Source organism: Aythya fuligula, chromosome 3 (assembly GCF_009819795.1).
Source record: "Aythya fuligula isolate bAytFul2 chromosome 3, bAytFul2.pri, whole genome shotgun sequence".
NCBI classification, from domain to species: Eukaryota; Metazoa; Chordata; class Aves; order Anseriformes; family Anatidae; genus Aythya; species Aythya fuligula.
The window spans coordinates 66,052,815-66,067,342 of record NC_045561.1 but is presented as its reverse complement, the minus strand read 5'-3'; the positions used below and the strand labels follow the sequence as shown (position 1 = coordinate 66,067,342).

Sequence of the window (14,528 nt, the reverse complement as noted above, 5' to 3'; positions counted from 1 at the left end):
AAAAACAGAATAAGTAAGCTTTCATAAAATGTGTTACTAATTAGTTTCAGAGAAGAAACAAGAGAAGGTTCCCTTATGGCTAGCTTTGATGTCCCATAGCCTGGCAAAACAGAAGAACTCCCTGTTTAAAAACTCATCCGTATTTCTTACCTTAAGCATTATTGTATTACACTTCGTTCTAGTAATTATTGACATGCCTGTTTCTAAAATTATTGGTTAACCACCAGTTCACTGAGAATTGCTAGGTATTGTGGCTATTATTGTTTAATTATTAAGCTTGCTCATTCACCATTTCAATCATGTAGGTGACATCTACCTTTTTTTTTTTTTCTTTTTTTAATATTCTGAGAGTAAAAGTCACATTGTTCTTTCTCATAAGTATGTTAACATGAAACAATACCTGTTTATCACTCATTTTGAAATCTGATGCACAATTTACCTTTGCTTTGAAGGATCCTTTGGTGGTAAACCTCTCTAGCCCTGGACCCTTGACTTCAGCGATGTTCTTGTTCCTTCACAGCATGAGGGAGGCTGGAAGAGGTCCTCTTTCTCCCAAAGTATTGTTCAGCCAGCTTTGTCAAAAGTATGTATTGTTAGCATCTTTTTTTTTTCTTTTCAGTGATATATTTCTAAATATGCCATATCTGTTACAACACAAATGTCTTTCTGTTATAAAATTGCAGGGTTTCTTGTTGTACTCCAGGGTTGTACCTGTTTTTCGTGAAATGTATGTGCTAGTCCATAACTGCTAACATGCAGTTGGCTTTCACTAGGGTTTAAGAGGGCAGAAGATGACATAAAACCAAAAGAAAAAATACTATAACCTTTCAGATTTTGTTGACAGCTGTATATTAGCTTAAAACTGTGCTAATACTGCAAGATGTGTGTAGATGTTTTGGAAAAAGAAGAGTAAGCTTTTAAATGGGAAAGCTCTGCTTTTGCAAAGAGCTTACAAGCCCTAAAGAAGCCCCCATTTCTTGGTGTGGAAAATGTTTACAGTGGTGCTTTGTAGGTGTCTTCAATTATGATGCAAACAATCTTGCTTTTTAAAACACCTGTAGAATACCTATTTAAAAGTTGATACAAATATTTGATTATTGACCTTACAAGTAAAAGAAGCTGTAGAAACAAAGTTAGGAGGATCTTACAGCTGAGTCTCACATCTTAAAAGTTGTGGAAGTTAATTATGCATGTTAATTTACTTGCTATAATATTATTAAATGGAATTGTAAGTGTTCAGCAGCAAGAGGGTTAGGAAAGTTCCAATTTACTACTACAGAGTTCCAGGGTAACAACCTTGCTGTGCAAATATGGGTTTAATACAGAAGCTTTCAGACTAGAGCGAAGATCATTTAATTCTGATACAGAAACCAGTTACTATTTTTTCTTTATCCTCAAAATTCACTTCAGAAACTTAGTATTTTTTCTATTACTTCCTTTTGACTCTTTTGAGCTGTAAAAGGACGTGTATAGAAAGTCCGTATAGTGACTTTGAATAGCAGTGTTCTCTGTTTAGTATCATCTACTTGAAAGAAAAACATACAGGGAAGTTAAAATATGTTGTTTCCTCACTCCCCCTCCTGTTTCTAGGAGGAGTCAAAAAAAGTGGTTATAAAAACAAAATCTTAGTAGAGAAATGGAAGGGAAATGATTAAATAGGAATAGTAGCTTTCCCTCTGTAAGTGTTAAGGGTGGAAGGGAAAGGATAATATTGAACATGCTCTGAAGCCCACATTAGCAAACTCATTGCAAAATAATCTCAGTGCACTGCACTTCAAATGGCATTGGCACTTTTGAAATGAGAGCTGGTTTGTATTTGCCCGTTGTGTGTGTGTGTGTATTTGTGTAGTCATCAGGTGATGCAACAGTACTAAATCTCAGATATCTAGTTTTTGTTGTTGTATTGTCATCTTTAAGATAGGTGTATGCTTTAGCTACCTGCTAAAAGTTCAACGTTTTTTAAGTGGGCAGCAGACTTTTGCTGCTCAGATCTGTATCTGTCAGCTTCTGCCATCTCTTACTTTCATCCACGCTTCTTAACTTTTGTTAGCCTTACAGAACACACAAAACTGCCAGGGTTTTTTTCCTGACTTAGCTTATGTATCAACGATGAAATGTCAGCCACAACCTGTTAGCAGGAAGTTAAGCAATCAGGGACAGTAAGTGGCTGCACAGTTATGACAGAAAGTTTTGGTCTTTTGAGTCTTCTGTTGATTATGACATGGGCAAGAAAGGAGGAGAATTTCAGCAAATTCAGCAGTCTGCAGTGGTAGAAGTAGGAGAAGGATGTGGTGGATGTGATAGTTGAAAGACATGAGCTAGGCAGTAAATCCTGTAAGATACATTTACACATATTTTTTTCTTTATTATGCTTACAGATCTGCTGAAAATGTTAGTAAAATTAGGTTAAGAGGACAAAAAAAAAATTATTCAGGGTCTTGAACATGCTGCTTGGTTCTAATGGCAAAACTTAAGTGGGAAGGGTTAGTTGTACTTGGAAACACACTTAAGTCTATTATGATTTACTAAAGCCCATTACTGATCAGTTATTCCATGCAGGTTAATTTGCCTGCTGGGATGTACATTGGAGCAGAGATGCCTGTTTTTTTCTGTTTGGAGGTTTGCTGACGTTATTTTGATGCTGTGGCTAACTGACACTGAAGTGCCTGTACAGAGTGCAAAAATACTCAAAGCTTTTATTGAAACTGCTGTACAGATGTGTTCTGAATTATTGATTTCTAGGCAGTACTAGGTGAAATAATCTGAAGAGTTCAGTAACAAAAGTGATGAGTGTACCTTCTCTACCTGAGTGTACCTTCTTTCTAAAAAATGCTACAATTTGTATGTGTGCAGATCTAGGCAAAAAGATCATGTGTCTCATTTCAACTGCTAATGAAGGATGTTCTGTTCCATTAAATTGATGTGAGATCTTTATTTTGTCAGTTCTATTTCCAACAACTTTTCGTTTTCAGGTAGAATGACCTGGCTCTCTACACTCCGTACATGCTTAAAACTGGAGGATGGGGGTGGGTATTAGCTTTTGAATATTAGAACTGTAAAAGCTTCCAGGGAGGTAAAATTGCAAACATCTTTCCTAAAGAGATGAGAGGATGAAAGTGAAAAGGGAAGACAAGTCAGCTAACTCCAGGGGAGAAGGGCACAGGGAAAGACTTTTAACTCTATTGTTTAGTTTTATATATGCTACACAGAAGTTTGCTGAGTCCAGTTGCAGCTTGGTTTTCGTTTTTCGGTTTCTTCCTTCCCCATCACAGATCTCAAGGTCTCACTGTCTGCGTCCCACTACACAGTATGTGACTGTACCTTCCTTCAGTAAAGAATTTATGAAGCAGATAAGATAGATAGGATAGGATGTACTTGTCTGTGATAACAGGAGTCAGAGTCAATGACCCAGTCCTTCCAGCCCTGTATTTGCCTTTACCATGACATTATTTTCAGTATTTGCTTGTAGTGTGCAAAATAGGGACGCACACAAATTAGTCACAAGTATTTAGATTTTTTACTTAATGCTTGGTATCGCTACTTCCAAATCCTATTGGGTTTCTTACACACGTGAATAATTGAAATGTTGAAGCTGTCAAGCAAGTGGTATGCAGTATTTCTTTACATACTTACATCCATCTATTGTTCAATCTGTTACAGCATGTTTTCTAGTCAAAAAGTAACACGGTGATTTCCTAATAATGTTTTTCTTATTTATAGCAGGAGGCTTATCCTTTAAAAATGGTGTCTTTTCCCTGGTGACGTAACTGTGGTATTTATATATAAACTTAAATTTTGTGTATCCAGCTATCTAAATCTATCAGGGCAAGCACTGGAAGCTCAGAGAAGAAAATTGTATTTTAAGCTTTTTATCTGTCTGTATCTATATATCTCTATTACATAAATTGGTATGTCTGGGTTTTATTTATTTATTTATTCATCTGGTAGTTGAATGGTTACATGTTTTCATATTGGATCAGCTGACACAAAATATAGCAAAGGTAGCTGTATAATTTAACACCTGACACTTGCCCTTATTTGCAATTCAATACTGGAATAACTTTTGAATTTGATGTTTGGAGTTGTTTATGTATTTATCATCATTATTATTATTCCCTTGTAGAAATTTCAGACTTTACTTGTTTCAGGTGTTCCAGTGTAAGTGTGAATGCCAATATTTGAACTGGACATCCTTACTCAAATTGTTTGAAAAGTGCTCAGTGAAAGAAAACCTAAGAAGGCAAGGAAGGAAGGAAAAGCAAGAAAGGAGCAGATGAAGGCACTTAGGAATGTGGCTAGATGTGGACAGGGCACTTGTAAAGAAAAGGAGCAGGTGCTTCCTTCTTCAGCTGACAGCAGTGACAGAGTGGATTCCCACAACCTGTAAGTGAAAACACTCAGGAAGTGGATGCATATTTTCTGCTGAAAAGCAGTAAGAGAACTGGGGCACAGTCCTTTCAATGGCAAGCTGCGTATTTAAGAGTCTAGGGAGATCACCGAGTGAAGTTCATCATCCTGTGTATGAAAGAGTGTTTGTGGTGCATTTTTTATATAAAATAACAAAAGAGAAAAAATGATACCAAGTGTTAATTTTATCAAGTGGTGGAGTAGCCAGGTTGAAGAAGAGGAGAAGAAGAAAAGAAATGGATGAGTCTTTCTATAGCAACTGTTTAGCGTCTGGTACTAATTCATCCACTGTTAATTTTGTTAGTGTTGCAGCTGTCAGATGTTTTGCTAGGACAGATTGTGAGCATAGCTACAGGGCCCTTCTGTTTGTTTTCCACTATTCTGAATATTAGGACTGCAGACTTCTGACTTATCAAGAGACTTAGTGACTAATGCAACATTTATGTATGAAGAGGACATAAATTTTCTTTCCCTTATTTGTTATGATTATTTTTATTGATGGATGAAAGCTTAGATTTGTGTAGCAAGTTAGTCTTGCAAATATAAGTGATTAATCTAAGAAGTAGTTACAGAATGTTAGAAAAGCTGTTTAAAAACTCCACCAAATAATTATTTATAATGGTACTATATAGATGCATTAGCAAGCAGGAAAAAAATACTTCCCTAACAAGATTTTATTGATGGTCTCACAAAATACATGCAGCTCTTTATTTATTTATTTTTCTCAAGGGGTATTAATTGTTTTTTATGCAGAGAAAGTACAACTCAACATAGAGGTTTATGTGGGACTGACAAAATTGAGATTGTAGGTAGATGGGACTATAGATTAGTTTTGGAGAGAAGCCTGAAAAATGCTTGGAGCATTCCATAATCACTTCTGAGCAGAAATGCTCAGGGGAGACAGGCAATGTTGTACAAGATTTTAAGAAGTGAAGGAGACAGGATTTTTCTTGTTAATTAGGAGTCTTTTGATACTTTTAAAATAACACCGCTGTAGAGAAAAATCTCTTCTAAAAAAAAAAAGATTTCCAACTTCCTTATTTTTCCAGTTTGACTTTTGCTATTTCAAGGTAAGGGCAGCCAAACACCGAGTTAATGTTTTTTTGACCAGTTGCCAAGAATTACTTTGGTCCCTCTTTGTGCCCACATGCATGGTGCCGACAGTGCTGTGTTAGGTTCTGGTGCTCTCTGACAGAGGAGACCGAACCATCTCCTGCAGCAGAATTCGAGAGATTGTATCTGTCTATCTCAGTTCAGTTTGTCAGTTTCCACAATTTACAAACAAGTCAACAAAAAATTGAATGGACGAGGTTTACGAATTCAACCTAGTTTAATTGCATATACAAGTCATGTGCATTAGGAGGAATCATCTGCTCTTGTTCCTGAGCTTTGTGTTCACTTCTTCCAATCAAGAGGAAGAGCTGTACGTCATTTTGGACAGCAGAAGTATTTGCAGTGTGCAGTGTTGGTGAGGTTGGTAAGCACTGTTTGTAGGTATAATAAAGAAGTAAAACAGTAATTTCATTAGATCCACCAGAGGTGTATCCACAGCTGGAATGTCCACGCTAACCAGAACAGAGCATTACAAGATAAGGCTCCTTCAGAACTTGAAGGAGAGGCGACAAAGATAGAAACACTTCATGTGAAGAGGGACTTGAATATTAGGAATTCAGACAGGAGAGGAAATGAAAAGGGAGACGTTACAGCGAGAGAACACAGTAAATGATAGAAGATAAATTAGCTATGCTTATTTAACTGCCCTCATCAGAGTTCAAGGAGCTGTCTGTGAAACTGAAAGGCAACAGATTTACAGCCGGGGAAAAAAATCTATTTAACATTCTGTATAACTAAGCTGTAGAATTTGCAATCACAGAGCACCTTTGAACATATTATCAAGACTTAAGGGTAGAAAGAAGAATTAAATGTCTATATAAAGAGAGAACTTCTTTGAAGCAATACTGGACCTCATGCAGAAAGACCTTTACTTAGCTACCAGCTGGTAGTCAGGAAGAAATACCCACAGAAGAAGAAAAGATATTTCAATTACTCAGTATAAAGAGCCTTATTTTCCCTCTGAAGGCCGAGTGGGAAATGGATCTGTTCTGGCATGTCACCTGTGACGTCTGTTGAAAGCTACTTCGAACCAGTACTTTTTGCTCATTTGTCAGCATGGTGGTGCATTTCAAGAAAGTGATGGTGTCTTATTTCCTTTTGGGGAAGATGAGGCAGAAAAAGATGAAGGAAATCATCCAGCAAATCAGAAGGAAAGCTAAATCCTGTCTGTTCGTGCCATCAAGATGGGACAGGCACTTCTCTTGTTGTTTGTTAGAGCTGTGTGTGGCAAGCCCGTGTTTATTCCTGCCCAGCACCTCATGGTAGCAGGATGTTTAAGTCTCTGTGTCAGGTCTGAGATAAAGATTAGGAAAAGCAAGCAGAACAACTTTTCAGTTAGCTATTCTTCATTGGCAGTAAATGGATACTGTACAGTGTCACTGAGAAAGGTAAGTCCTGTGCATTGCTGTAACTTGTATAAAATGACCCTTCACCTATTTATTGGTAACTGATCGGTCTTGAGGAGAAATTAACGTCATCAGAGAGGCAAAATCTCTTTTCTCAAACTGGTATTAAGTAAACATTTTACTTTGCTTCTCTGGAGTTTACTGCAGTATTAAAGGAGTTCCTCTGCATTTTGCACTGCCAGAAAAAAAATCCCATAGTATGTTCTGCGTTCTGTTTCCAAGCACTTAATTGTTTATAAAGTTTTCCAAGGTGTTAGGTATTTCTAGGGTATTCTGCTCAAAGATAGTAATTATCAGAGAGATGACATCAAGAGGATTTTTATTAAAGACAGTCTATTATGTTAGCTCTGTGCAAAATGATTGAATGACTGTGATTGTATCCAAATTTTGCTCCTAAAGCATAACTTAATTTCCCTTAAATACAAGATAGGAATTAAAAGTTTTAGTATTTAGAGGACTCTTTTTTTTTTTTTTTTTTTTTTTTTTTTTTTCCCTTTAGCAATGTATGGTACTGTGCAGTGTTTATTATTAAAAGCATTATATGAGAGAGATCATCACGAAAAATAGTTCTGTAACCGATAGCCAAGCAGTTACAATTTGTCTCCAGAAGAGTAGTGAGGAAATAGATAAGAGGCATGCATGTCGATGTCACAGTTGTCCTTCACCACTTATGGCCATTAGCGGGAGTTCAACCTGTTCTGTCATTATACTGCTGACACTGTACAACAGGTTGTATCGCGTTGGCACTGGCTTCCATATGTCAGCACATCTGTGAGCGGTCAACTCAACCAACCATCTTAAAGCCCCCCACTTTTGCCAAGGATCTTGCTTGAAGCATGTTTTCAAGGAGACAAGAGCGCACATCTTTTAGTTGTCACATTTCTACGTATCAGCATGGATTAATTCCTCCTCCGCCCGCTGGTACTGGTTTGTAAATGTAGGAATTCTCCACTAAATGCATTATGTGAGATGAAATTCCCTCCCTTACTCCTCTTGTTGTTTTATTTTTCTTTTGTGTCTTTTCCCTGAAAATAAATTTACTAATCTGATTTTTTTTCTATAAGACATGAACTACGTAAAATTATGTAGCATGCTACAGACATGAATGACCAATTAGCTCTATATTAATGTGTTAACAAAGACATCATTTGTCAGTCAAAATAAATGACTCATACCTTTCATAGCATCTTTGCAAGTCACTTTCCCTGCCACTTCAGTTTCAAAGTGGTAACTTACATTCCCGTCATCCTGACCCCTTTAAAAGCCCAGCATGCAGATTTAGGTGAGGCTGGATGAGGATTTAGTACAAGCACAAAGAAGTGTAGATAATCTTGCCCTCATAGGTGGACTATGTGCTAGTAAAATGAAAGATTAAGAGAAACCAGTGCTGAACCATTGAAAGCTTCTATAGCTGGGTTCATTTTTTCCCCTTTCATTTAAGCTAATAAAACTGTGTGGAATATGCAGATGAACTATTTTCCCATGAAATATCTTTTAGGAAAGTAACTGTCATTTAAAATGAGTATTGTATGGTGCTTATCTGTGGGAGGTTATACTGCAAACCATGAACAGTAATAAAAAGGGGGGGAGGGGGGCTTTTTTCCTGATTTGCATGGAAAATCTCACTCTGGTGTGCCTGCAGTGGGCAAAAAAAAATCACAACTCCTGTAACTGTGATTGAGTTCTTGACTGCTTATTTGTCAAGTCAATATTCACTTTTCTTTCTTTTTACTGTATAGTCTTTTGTAGTCCTGTGGCCCTGCTTTTGTGACAACAACAACAAAAATGCTATTAGTAGAAGGATTCAGTTTGGGTAGATGCAAGAATTTTGTTCTATCAGTATACATTGGAGCTATTAATATGCATATATTGGAGGAGGTATGCTGAATATGCCTGTGAACTCTCACTGTATTGGGAAAACAAGACATTTCTCATAAATAAAATTAACAATTATACTGTGGATAAGTAGGTTTATCAGAATTTAACTGATCTCTGCATATGGGTTTAAAAAAAATTATCTCACATTCCTGGCCATTTAATAAAAAAAAAAAGATGAGAAGACTGTTGTAGAAAATTGAAAAATGAAAATGTGTGTGTACATTCCTTAAACGTGGCCATGCAAGTACATATGTCATTTATTGTCCTTTAAAGTAAAGTGAATGTTGGATCCACCAGAAAGGTTCAGTGCTTTTCAGAAATGACTTGGCTTTTCTAATCAAATTAATTGGAAATAAAACATTTGATTTTAAAAGAAGCAAAAAAAATGCATGTTGATAGTATTAAGCCAAAATGTTTCATTTCTTTGGAGGAATATTTCAAATTTGAATTTATTGATATTTTTGTAGAATTTGAAATTAATTTTTTGGTTAACATGCATATGCAAAAATATTTTGTTTTTATAGTAAACTTCCTAATAAAGCTATGCCATTAAGTCATTTTTAACCATGGGTATCGTTAAGAAGTAGATACAGTGTACAAATGTGGAGTGACTGTGTTTGTAACTGGGAGCATGTTGTTTTGCATGTGCAAGTGCAGATTTATTCCACTTAATTTTAGGCACTGACCTTAGCTACCTGGCCACCTTAGCTCCTTCTCCAGTTACGTCCCAAAGCGCTTCCAGAGAGGGGTTCAAAACAGACCTTGTATCACCCACATGCATGGCACGTGGCCTGGGGCTGCCGTGCTTCTGGCTTGACACCTTGCCCAGCTTTAAGATTCGCTGTTGTAGGCACGTTGCGTGTCTGATGCCTTTTCTTATGGTAGCCTCTAATTTCTGCTGTCCATGAGTGTCAATTTCCAAAGCAAACCTGGGTAGCTGTAGTATATTAGTAGGAAAGAAACCTCATCTGCAGGAATCCCAGAACAGCTCAAGAGCACGGCTGGGCAAGAAGGATTATTGCGTGTTGAGAAAATACTGATACATATTTACAGCTCAGTGCACTGGTTAGTCAGAGCGGGCAATCTGTGGCTGAAAATGAAAACTGGCTCAAGATGCACTTAATAAAATTGAATAACCGAGCGAGTGGTTGGTTTTTCTGGCCGCTCTGCCAGTTTGATAAAATTCCCGTTTGAGCCCTGCACAGCCAGTTGTCTCCTGTGCTAGATTTTGGAAGGTTTTTAGCACATGGCTAAGCCTGCATGCTTGCTTCTTACTGTGCAGCGGGAGGCACAGCTGCCATTTGGTGGCATTGCTGGAAATAAACAAAAGAGCCCTTTCGGATCCCAATTTAGATGAGTTGGTCCAAGATGTTAATTAAAGGTCAAAGGAGTAACTTGTCTGTAAACACACAGGCATGGTTTGGCCGGTAGTTATAGTTAATGTAAATAAGAGTATGTTAATAGTGAATATTTACAGAGTCTTCATTTGGGTTTATAGGAAGCCAAAGATCCAAATTGCTGACTGAAACCTTCCGGCTGTTATCTTAGTAAGGACAACACCTTAAGTATCTGTCCACATACTCGTAGGCATGTAATTTTTACATAATCCATACCTGCAGAATATGATAGTTACAGTGTATTTAAAGCAGTACAAAAGGAGTCAGCACTTTTGAGTAACAGTAACTACTGAATGCCTGTTTTACAAACAGATGCAACATCAACCCAGTGCAGTTGACTAAAACATCGCTGGTGTAAGTGGTAGCACGGCCGGAAACAGATGCTTTTCCTCTTCTGGCTTACGAGGGACATGTGGATGCTGCTGGTGGTCTTTTTTACAGGAGCTGCCTTTCCTGCAGAGGCTTCAGTATCCATTTGTCCAGCACTGTGAAGTGTAACAGCAAATAACCAGCAAGCGCCAGTGTGCCTTCTGCATCCTTGGGCTGGCTTGCAAGCTGGTTGGCCTCTAGGTGCTGGTGCCAGGCACCATAAAGGAGGACAAGCTGCTCAAAGGACGATGGAGAGTGAGAGGACAAGGGCAACACCAGATGTGTGTTTCCCAGGACATGTAAATCCTTTCCTTCAAGACTCCTAGTTTCTAGAGATGAAGAGTGTGGAAGCGTGCTGACTTCTTTTTTTTTTAAGTAGCTGTCGCAGTCTTTGATTTCTCTTTCTGTTTAACCTGACTAGTAAGTATATATTATTCTAGAAGGTGGGCTTATTATCTTGGTGTTTCAGACAGTCATTCAGTATCAGACATTCAAAAGGTGGTGGCATTATTATTATGCAAAAGTAGTTTCTTTTCAGTTGTAACTCAAATGCTTTTTAGCTTGTGGGCATCTGAAAAATAAAACCAAAAAATCCTCGCTTTTTTCAACTTCATTGTAAAAAGGAGGGCTGTAGCACAGTTACACAAGAGGTGCTTGTCACTCACCCTACAAACAAAATCACAGGACAGCTGGAGAGCTGTAGCCTCGCAACTTTCTCCTGCAGGCCCCTGCACATGCTCAGCCCGAGATGCTGCTCGCTGCCGTGTTGGGGCTGGCCACAGGGAGCTGCCCTGCAGGAACCCATCCTGGTGGGCTTGGGGCTGGCGTATGTGCCATCCATGCTTACAGGTCCAGCTCAGAAATGAGGCTTTAAAGGATTTTACCCACGGTTATGAAGTTCTGGTGGAATGGACCCCTTTATCCCATGTTTTCTAAACTAGCTTGAGGAAAAAGAGCTTGCTATCATGATGTTCTTTTTAATGATGACTCTTCAGATTAATAAACTCCTGGCGATAAGGAAATATAGCAATATTAAATCACAGTAACAGTGTGGATTTTTTATGGTCTTCCATGGTGTATACAGATAACTTGTTTGCTGCACTCAGGAATTGCAATAAAAAGCTAAAATTTATGATGTTTTTTATTCAGTGTGCAGTGGGAGCAAAATACTTTATACACTTGGTTGTTATTTTGGCTGGGTAAGGAGGGTTCCTTTGAATTAGTGTAGATGTGAAATTTGAACCTGTCATCTTTTTTTTTTTTTTTTTTTTTTTTCCTCACTCTCAAAACCAGTTGGGTATAAGATTCCCTTAAGCAGCTTTGGGGAAAAAAAAAAAAAAAAAAAAAAAAAAAAAAAAAAAAAAAAAAAAAGATATGTGATTTATGACCTGTTTTTGCAGACCTGATAGTTTTTGGAATCTGTATTCAAATTCATTGTGTCAGTCAAAACATTTGAAGAGATTGTGCCATCGGATTCAGGCTCTTTCTGTTCTAGGTATGAAGCAGTGTTTTGTTTGCTCTTAGTAACACTGTATGGTTTAACATCAGTTTCAGACGTGACGTTTGACGTTCTGCAGTTTGTTAGACTGTAGAACAGAAATTTGAATGCGTGTGTGGAGTGATGTAGTGTGATAGGTGGATGTGATTCACGATGGTGAAAGGTCCTTTTAAAACTTCTGTGAAGTACGTGTAACTCTTACCTGATGATATGAGTGATTAACTCTGCCTACCAAGAAAACCCACCCCAAGCCCTGTCTTTTCTCATTATAAATACTTGTAGAATGGAAATTTGTTCTTTATTTATCTCCAAAATCTATAATATTAATTGCATAAATTTAGTATAAATAAAAGTATAATAGAATACAACAGAAATTTCAGATATCAAGATATGATAGTATTACCGTTTTCTCCTAGGTTTTCTTAGTACTATTTTGTTGAGGGATTTTTTGAAACAGCAAAAATCCCTTGGCTTGCTGTAGCTGAGCAAACCAAGCTACCAGGGCAACTATGAGAAGTTCCCATGACAGCGTTCCCACATCGCCCAATTGAGGAATTCAGAAAAATATTGTTACCAGTAGCTGGCTTCAAGGACAAGGTCTATGTGACTGCTAATCACAAGGGGGCTGTTTTCTTGCAGGTGGGGTTGTTTTCTTGTAGTTGTTTGTCTGAGTGCTTTTGACCAATAATCTTCTGTGAAACACTGTCCGCCCCTGTTAAGTTCACTATAAAAGTTAGGCTATTCGGGCAATAAATTGGAGCATGATCTGACTCTACTGGTGTGTGTCGTGCTTTCGGCCGTGCTTCCTGCAACACCATTTAAAATTCAAATATTCTGTAATGGTAGTTATTTTAATGTTTAGCATCCTAGTCATTAAGTGTTCATTCAGTTCAGTAAGCTGCAGATTAATGGAATAATCGACTATGGAGCTGTTCTGAGGAGATGGCCATATATACTTTGTATATATGAAGTTAAGATATATATATATATATATATATATATATATATATATATATATAAAAAATATTTGTATATAAGAAGTTAAGATACTCGGATTCTGACCTGCAGTTTTTGTTTGTTTTGATGCACAGCCTTGTGACTTCCCTTCCATTTCACAGTAATCTTTTTTTTCAATTCAGATTATTGTGCTGCTTCTGTTTTATAGTAGACAGACTGTTTCATGTACATCTGAGATTTCTTCTCAGTAGAGAGAAGGGTGGAATATCTGGAGAGGTTAAGCACTTTGAAAACCTTTTTCTTTGCTCTGTGGGTCTGTTTGACGATGAGAAGTACTGGTATTGTGTCACAAAGTGCCACACACTAGTGTGGGTGAAACTGTGCTGGCCAGGCAGTATTTAAGTCGAGCCATTACTAAGAGGGTCAGACATGCTTTAATCTAGGTTAAAGTGCAGCCTTGGTGAAACATACCAGAAGTTTCGTAAAGGGATTGCACCTATTTGTACCCCAGCAAGCAACAGGAGTCTAATGTAGACAGTATCTCCCAATGTAAAATTAAATTCCTTACTGCTTCTTTCACAGGGCTCCTCGATTTAAAGGTTTCCAGCAACAGGACAGCCAGGAGCTTCTACACTATTTGCTGGATGCAATGAGGATCGAAGAGACAAAGGTAACACCTGTGTGTGTGTCTTTAATTTAAAGAACTTGACTGTATGGTAAACTAATAGCCATTACTACCCTATTCTTCATGTTTCCAGTGTATTAAAGATGTCCTTAATAGAATAAGAGTGGCTATTTTGTTATCTTGACAAAAATAATGACGTTTTAGAAAGATGATATACTAACGTTCATTTTGATGTCTTTAAAATGGTTGACTGAAATAAAAGTTTCAGGGAGCAGTAGAAAGAGTGTGGTAAGTAGAACTTTAGGAGTCTGTATTGCTTACATTTATTAAAAAAAAAAGGGGGGGGGATGACAAAAAAGCTCCTTTTGAGGATTCAGGAATGTAGGAAGAGATCCTCTGATCTGGTTGACAAAATGCATTTTAGGATAAAGTTTGGGGATAGAAATTAACAGCACATACCTGCCTGCCCACAATTTTCATTGGAACCTATTTCAGTAAAAAAAAATTGGACAAAAATAAAATCTGGCAAAGTTTCTTATAATCTCTTGAAGGTTTGAAAAACTGTTTGTTTTATAAGTAAGGTGCTGCATTATTTAAAATGATTATTTATAATCTACAGCTAAGAAGGCAAAGTGTATAACCAGTTATATAAAAAATGTCCCTGTGTGTTTTTTTCCATGCTTCTTTCCCTTTATCGTTTCTGCCTCCTGCATTGCTGAATACAAGAAAGTGTTTTTTTGTTTGCTTGAACTATTTTGACTATATCAGATTTCATCTGCCTGACTTAGTCTTGGAGCCTTCTTTTCAGATGATATTTTGGTACATAGTCTTTTCTGGGTCTAGGCAAAAGGAGTCCCTTAAACATCGCACTGACCAGT

General features: G+C 37.4%; 1 protein-coding gene across 3 annotated transcripts in view; it reads left to right on the top strand.

The window, feature by feature from the left end:
* The window catches only part of USP45 (ubiquitin specific peptidase 45), a 54,710-nt gene that overhangs the window by 23,934 nt on the left and 16,248 nt on the right, over positions 1 to 14,528 (top strand). For all 3 annotated transcript variants that reach the window (XM_032184207.1, XM_032184208.1, XM_032184210.1), the window contains exons 8-9: positions 453 to 583; positions 13,608 to 13,695. In XM_032184207.1, coding sequence (XP_032040098.1) covers positions 453 to 583; positions 13,608 to 13,695 — 219 coding nt within the window. The remainder of the gene's footprint in view (positions 1 to 452; positions 584 to 13,607; positions 13,696 to 14,528) is intronic.